Source organism: Parasteatoda tepidariorum, chromosome 4, assembly GCF_043381705.1.
Source record: "Parasteatoda tepidariorum isolate YZ-2023 chromosome 4, CAS_Ptep_4.0, whole genome shotgun sequence".
Lineage (NCBI taxonomy): Eukaryota > Metazoa > Arthropoda > Arachnida > Araneae > Theridiidae > Parasteatoda > Parasteatoda tepidariorum.
Genome location: NC_092207.1, coordinates 85,497,644 through 85,505,724, shown reverse-complemented (window position 1 = coordinate 85,505,724; position 8,081 = coordinate 85,497,644). Strand labels below are relative to the sequence as shown.

The following is an 8,081-nucleotide window of genomic DNA, read 5'->3' as shown; positions in this document are numbered from 1 at the left end:
TGTCTCAGAAGAGAGAGATATAGAGAGAGAGAGAGAGAGAGAGAGAGAGAGAGAGATTCTTACTTAATGATATTTTGAGTAGTCACGCACTTTATACACTCTTTTTTTTAAAAATCAAACGTTGAGAAAAGACTTATAAACTTATTGCATTCAGCCACATAATGGCATCACATTCTCTCATAATTTTTTTTCCCAATCAAATTCTCTACTTACCGACAAAGAAGTCTCCCATTCCGCAGGCAGCAGCAACTGTTGTTGAGAAATATAGACCATTGAAAAAGTTCCAATCCTCCGTGTATAAGAAAACGAATGTTGGAACAAAATAGTAAAGAAAGCTCCAGGAGGCAAAAAATATGCAGTTTGAAAAGTACTTGCTGTACGGTACTTTGTCTCTCAAAAGGTACACCATCTCATTCTGAGATTCAGCGTAATACTGTCCAAGGACTTTGTTGAACAACATCGCTAATGGTATTCCGAATAAAACATACACTGAGCAGAACATTTGACTCGTTATACTAAATGGTGTATAACCAGTGTAACCTTTGAAATGAAATTATAATTATTTTTTTAAAAAAAGAACAATTACGATCCTTTTTTTTAGAATACAAGATATTTCACACTAACCTCCGTTAATATATACATTTTAAGAATCCTTGTCAAGAACAGAGTTTATTAGGCCTGTTCTGCTACACAATCTTCAGAGATTCAACGTCATTTGTAAAACGAAATCATACAGAAAATTTAATTGTAAAAATTTGAAAATCTGAGATGATAAAGTAATCTACTAGTGTAATAATAATCTGTAGCATTTGCTGTGGTACAACATGGTTTTTTGCTACCTGTGTCAACAATGCAACGTTGTACTGGGTCAACGGCGGTAATCATAAGTGAGAGAAAAACAAAAACACTGTCAAAATCTGCTGAATCAGTTTCAAGAAAGGTGGGTGTATAAAACATTAAAACTCGTTTGATTGTTGAATGTTTGAAACACCTTTAAATTTTAATCGGCAATCAAACTGCTTTCGATATTTTTGACCCCCCGCTTATCAATACCGATTCACTAGTTTGCGGTGGTGTTTCTGAATTTGTAAACCTAAAAAGGTTAGATAAGCGGTTTACGTGTAAACCTTCTAACCTTAAAACGAGATCTGTGAGAATCAGCTCTATTCTACGTACATTACCCTAAACCAAAACCGTGGAAAACAACCTTCTATATAAAAACCTTAAATCGAGGATGACTTAGAGTTTTGAAGCTTTAAAAAATCCTTTAACAAAGCTAGCCTGAAGGTAAAAATAATCTTAACGCTAGGTAATTGTCAGTTTCTTTTTTCCACAACGTTTTGTATGCTCAGCTAAAATTCACCTTGTCATGAAATTTCAATGGACAAAGCAATCTTATCGCTAGTGGGACTTCAGTTAAAACGTCATTATGGACTTAAGTGACCATTTTGACAATCCTTTTAAGATGAAAGGTTTGAAACTACAATATTTTTGCTTTATTGAAAAAAGGTTTTTAGCGCAAACATTTTCAACGCAAGGTTGCCATAAGGTTACAGGCTTTCTGGGTAGCTTAATTAAAGGATTTTTTCCCGCTTGAAAACTCTAAGTCAAGCTCTATTTAAGGTTTTTATATAGAAGGTTGTTTTCCAAGGTTTTGGATTAGGGAAACGTATGTAGAATGCAGCATATTTTCACAGATCTTGTTTTAAGGTTAGAAGGTTTACACGAAAACCGCATAGCAAACCTTTTTTAGGTTTACATTAAAGGGCTTTTGCTGAGTTAAAATAAACCTTATTTTGCTATCTGGGATATCACTTAAATGTTTTCAATCACATTTTATTTCCTTGGACTCAGGAAAACAAATTTTATCACGAGGATCTTAAATCTCATTAAATTTACAGAAATAGTTTCGTTTCTTTCCTATTGATTCGCGTCTGCTGTAAAAAATTCAGTTTCGTTAAAAATTGGCACATAAGAATAGTTAAATCCTTTTAAACATTGTTCTCAGTTGTTGCAGTTTTGTTATAAGCCTCACTCACGAGATGAAAAATTTAATAATTGGTTGCAAATTAATTCAGAAATAGTTCTTCACAGTTTGTGTGAAGTACAGTTTAAATAGCTTGAACCTCAACCTGTTTAAGGGTGGTCGAAGTTGGTGCGTTGCATCTAAATCGTATTGGTACGATTTAGGAATGCACATGAGATACGATTTAGGCAACTACGTAATGTTATAAACAAAGTATTGTAACAAGCCTCAAATAAACCAGCTAGCAAAGAAACAAGTTAGACATAACAGAATTATTATATGTTGTTTTAAATAATTTGTACATTACTTTAGTTCTGCTAAATCCTTTAACAGGACGGTCAAAAGTTACATTGAAGATCTGTAAACCCGATTTTAACTTAAATAAAAACTTAAAACGAGTTCACAGTGTGCCCTTTAATCGAAAATAGAATTTATGAAAACTTACCATTTTTCTCTTTGCCTGTTGCCAATACATGTTAGATTTTTTTAAATCGTTATCACCATTTTATTGCTAATAGTTAATAGCTTATAATTATATTTTGACAGCTCTCACATGGTAAATTCTGGGTCTCACATGGCAGATATAGTAAATTTTATTCATTTTCAAATACTTATAAGGGTCCGCTGGCCAATTTATAAACTTTAATTAAATTTTTTTCCATGAATTTTTCATATATTTTATTGTAAACATCACTCTAAATGTTTAACTTCACCTGCTAGTTAATAGTCGGAATAATCACAACTATTATACAAGTGAAAAGTTTTAATTCTTGAGGTAAATTTGTAACTTTTGTATTTTTGCCAGATTACCTCCGGGCTGTTGCCAAAATAGTACTATGTTTTTTCTTGTTTTTAAATAAATTCCACTTACTGATCTAAACAAGGTAGCATGTACAAAAATAAGAAAGAGAAAATAATGAAATAGAATAAAAATTCTGTCAGCTACGTTTTTAAAGTTGTCTAAAAGGCAAAAAACAATTTTATTTTTGTCAGACTTCACTTTCAAAATAAAAAAATAAGCTTAAAAGTAATTCCCAGCAATGATCGAAATTTTTTGCGAAAAGTAATGTGCCTATCGTCTCCCGTTTTAGAACAGCTAAAATAAAATTATTTTCTTCTTTTTAGTTAACTTAAAAATCATAGTTCTTAAAATAATTGTGGCATTATCTTGAGAATAAATAAATGACAAAGCTGTAGTTTTCGTCTCTCTTGAAATTTTACCTGCAAATAAAATAACGAGAACTTACAAGTTATAACTTTTATATACTATCTGTACTTACCTATGGTAGCTACCATGTTATAACAGAAGAAAAAAGTATTAAAGAAGGTCCACCATATATTGACTTCAAACAACGGTAGCGAGGCGAAAACGAAAGCAGACTTTGGATAAAACTCTGAGATTGCTTTTTTTATTTCAGCCTCTGTGTAATTGCTTGCTAACAACATTTTCTTCATTTCTTCGAAAGAAAAAAAAATATTTATATTAAAAACTGCCTTCTCAGGAAAAGTCAAATGGCAACAAAATTTGTTTCAGTTCATGGAATAGATAATTTTAAAAAAATTTCTCGTCAATACAGAAATTTAAACACCCTTACAAAACTTTGAGGTGTTTTTGAGGTTTATTTGAGGTTGTTTTTGGGTATTAATGTTTGTTTGAGGTTCATTTGAAGTTGATTTCAAAAACAACCTTAAAAAATCAACTTTTCATGAAGTATAATCAAGGTGCATGAAGCTGTTCTATTGGTATTTGAGGTAGTTTAGAGGTTGATGGAAATCTGCAGTAGAGCAACCAGCCTAGAGGAAAGTTGTTTTTTAGGTGTACTGGTTATTTTCTACACTTTTAGCAAATAAGTATATTTGAGGTGTGAATAATTTCACTCCATCTCACCTAAAAGTATCTCTGAGCTGTGTATTAGGTTGATTTTGTAAGGTGTAAATGACGTTGAAATTGAGGTTTATTAATGAGGTTTTCTCCTCATTTTCTATCCCGGGTATGTTTTTTACATCTGCCAACCTCAAAAACACCTTATTTCTCAAAAACACCTTATTATAACCGGCCAGCTCTTAGCGTCATATTTATAGGACAGTTACTTTACTAACAAAAAAATGCATGCAAAAAACTGAACTTACCAGCAAGTGCAGTGATTATTTGATAGTTGATAACTTAAAATTTGAAACCGTGGGTAGCCTTACATATCTAGGCTCAATATAAACACTTCAAATACAATTGCAGAAGAAATTAATTGCAGAATCCTGAAACGGAATCAAAGCTATTTTTCATGTCAGCATCTGTTAAAAATTAAATTGTTTCCGAGAGCACTTATACTAAAAATTTACATAACGATCATCCATCCCGTGGTGACAATTGGCTACGAGACTTGGAGTTTGACACATTAAGATATAAATAATTTATTAATTTTTGAACGAAAAATACTTAGAAAAATTTAGGACCCAATACAGCTAACTGATAATTATTTTATTTTATATTATAACCGTCGTTGAACAGCCGACCCAAAATTTTTGGGCAAAGTATTGGGTGAAATTTGCCTTGGAGGGGGACTTTCTTGATGGAACTAACCCGCATTTACGTTACATGGAGATGAAAACCGAGAAAACCTCCCACGGTTAGCTTGATGGCAAGGAGACTCTAACCCATGATCCGACTACGATTGAGAATATTTAATGTCAGCACTGTGGTCGGTGCAAGGCGGAGGCGGAACTCGTTTCGACCAGCCTGCGTTGGGATTTGAACCCGTTTCATCTACTTGGAAAGCGAACGCTCAATCCCCTGAGCCACTACGACTCCATTGTGCATGATTATTTCTTAACCATCGTTGAGCAGCCGACCAGATTTTTTTGGGTTTATGACTGCTAATGTTCAACGAAATTTGTACAGATCTGCCATCGCTGGGATTCGAACCCGGTTCACTTCATTGGAAGGCAAACACTCTATCCTCTGACTCATCACGGCGCCGTGAATGATTGTTGGCAACAGTGGTCAAGGGAAGGTACTGCCTCAAGAAGACCGGGTTCTGGGCGGCCACGTGGCACTACTCAGAGGGAAGACCACTGTCTGCGACGTATGCCTTTGGCGCACCGTACTGCGTCTGCTTTTCAAATTCTAGCTGCAGTTAGCACTACATTGTCACAACGAACTGTATTTAAATCAGCTACTTCAAGTACAGCTCCGAATGAGATGCTCTGTAGCTTGCATTCCACTCACTCCAAACTACTGCCGTTTACGGCGTGAGTGGTGTTAGGTTAGAGGTCACTGGAGAACAGAGTGAAGATCTATTGTGTTTTCTGAAGAAAGATCGGTTCTGCCTTGGTGACAGTGATAGCCGTATATTGGCTAGAAGAGGCTAAGTAAGCGTCTGCTACCAACCTATCTCCGGCTTCGACTTGTTGGATTTACACCTAAAGTTATAGTCTGGGGAGCAATTTCCTATGGCAGCTATATTTCCTCGAATATCTTGACTGAAAATTTGTACTTCAACCTGGTGTTTCAACCTGTTTTGTTGCCAACATGACCAGCATTCAAGAAGGTATTTCCTAACAGGACAATGCCCGCCCTCATACTGCTGTTGTTATCCAATATGTTCTACAGAATTTTGACTTGTTGCTTTGACCTGCTAGATCACCAGGTTTTTTACCCGTCTTGAACGTATGGGACATTATTAAAACACAACTTCAGCGTCACCCACAAGCGTTATTGACTGATCAAGTGCAAAAGGCAAGGAATTCCATCCCAAAAAATGACATACGTTATCTGTATGATAAAATACTTGCCTGTTTTCATTCAAAATTCTGGTTGTTACACCGATTATTAATGTATCAGCATTTCACATTTGAAAAAGTTTTTTTTAATTCCATTACTCTATGATCTTGGAACATTAATAAATAAAATTTGTTACTCAGACAAACACATTGCCAAAATTCCATTATTTTACAAAAACTTTTTCTTCGTGGTGGGATTTTTTTCCCTTCAGTGTATTAATGAAATTGAAGGGAAGGCATACTAAATCTTCACTCTGTCCCAAATTATTTGCTCCATTTGAATACTTAATTATTGATACTAATGATTCTAGACATCCATTCCCCCTCCCTTCCTCAAATCAATGCCAAATTTATTTCAAAAATCCAGGCCCCATTTGAAAGAACTCTTTCACCAGTAATAGCATAAAACCGTCTTTTAATTCATTGATAGTATGCTTTTACTAGTGTCGATCTACTAAACCTCATCGGAAGTTATGTATGACTCCACCTACTTAAAATGTAGCACCTATTTTGGGGCAAAATTTTCAACCTAAAAGTAACAACTGATTGGGGGCGGGGAGTATTAATTAAGGAAAAAAAATATTAATATTCTTAAGAAGCAGTTTTTTTGTCTTGATTGGGTCAATAAGTACGCTGCTGTTCACCATTTAAAGAAGAGTCAATTACTGACCTGGGAAATGATGAGATGAATTACCAAATATTGAAACTGTTGTTTTCATTGCTTCAAAAGGATCTAAGGCAAATATAATAGCTCCGCCAATGAGCAAATAAATCATATAAANTGAAATTTTACCTGCAAATAAAATAACGAGAACTTACAAGTTATAACTTTTATATACTATGTGTACTTACCTATGGTAGCTACCATGTTATAACAGAAGAAAAAAGTATTAAAGAAGGTCCACCATATATTGACTTCAAACAGCGGTAGCGAGGCGAAGATGAAAGCAGACTTTGGATAAAACTCTGAAATAGCTTTTTTTATTTCTGCCTGTGTGTAATTGTTTGCTAACAACATTTTCTTCATTTCTTTGAAAGGAAAAAATATATATATATAAAAAAAACTGCCTTCTCAGGAAAAGTCAAACGGCAACAAAATTTGTTTCAGTTCATGGAATAGATAATTTTAAAAAAAATTATCGGCAATACACATCTAAACACCCTTACAAAACCTTGAGCTGTTTTTGAGGTTTATTTGAGGTTGTTTTGGGGTATTAATGCTTGCTTGAGGTTCCTTTGAAATTGAATTCAAAAACAACCTTAAAAAAATTAACCTTCCATGAAGTATAATTAAGGTGCATGAAGCTGTTTTATTCATATTTGAGACAGTTTAGAGGTTTATAGAATTCTGCAGTAGAGCAACCAGCTTAGGAAAGTTGTTTTTTAGGAGCACTGGTTATTTTTTCTGCACCTTTAGCAAATAAGTATATTTGAGGTGTGAATAATCTCACTCCATCTCAACTAGAAGTGTCTCTGAGCTATATATCAGGTTGATTTTATAAGGTGCAAATGAGGTTGAAATTGAGGTTTATTAAGGAGGTTTTCTCCTCTTTTTCTACCCCGGGTATGTTTTTTAGATCTGTCAACCTCAAAAGCACCTAATTTTCTTGTAAGGGCACGTGATAATCAACTTCATTATGAATAAGATTTGGGCTGGTTTAATTATTTGAAAAATGGTGACGAAAGTTTGACAAAAATCACAACAATAGTTCTTTTTTTTGTTGAAAAAAACCCCTATTTTTTCCTCAAAAATAAAAGAAACGTATTTGCAGGAAAAAAAATTAGACATAGTAACCGGCCAGCTCTTATGTCAACAGGAATTCGCAACATGCGTGACCTGTGGTAGACAACATCACTCCAGCGAATGCAATTCAAACACCCATCACTGCATCAACTGCTGGCACTCTAATACGTACTTTGGTACTTCACACAATCCCCATCACCCAGCTTATGCTGCAGATTGCCCAAGCTACAAGACTGCACTCTCCGCACTTCGATCAAATTCTCATCCATATTAACTTATCCTCCTGTGCGATTTTAGCACACAGAGCTCTGAATCGATTCAAAACTCTACGCCTCCACCCCGGCAGTTTCAGTGACTCCTACATTCTTATAGTCAGTGACTACTTCAAAACTTTAATTTATTCTTCTTGAATTTACAAACTTTCAGTTGAATTCACAATTCTCCATGAAAAATGCTCAAAACTCTCTTATTCACAAACTCTAGTTGAATTGATCCCCTTAAAGAGAAACTCTAAAAACTCCTTTTCTTTTCTTC

The 8,081-nt window shown here is 34.5% G+C and overlaps 1 protein-coding gene across 1 annotated transcript in view; it reads right to left on the bottom strand.

The window, feature by feature from the left end:
* Positions 1 to 3,485, bottom strand: part of LOC107444031 (potassium channel, subfamily K, member 16-like) — a 9,759-nt gene extending 6,274 nt beyond the window's left edge. Inside the window, exons 1-2 of the mRNA XM_071180521.1 lie at positions 3,307 to 3,485; positions 214 to 540 (exon numbers count right to left, since the gene is read on the bottom strand). Of these exons, the coding sequence (XP_071036622.1) occupies positions 214 to 540; positions 3,307 to 3,481 (502 nt within the window). The 5' untranslated portion in view covers positions 3,482 to 3,485. The remainder of the gene's footprint in view (positions 1 to 213; positions 541 to 3,306) is intronic.
* Between the last annotated feature and the right edge of the window lie 4,596 nt (positions 3,486 to 8,081).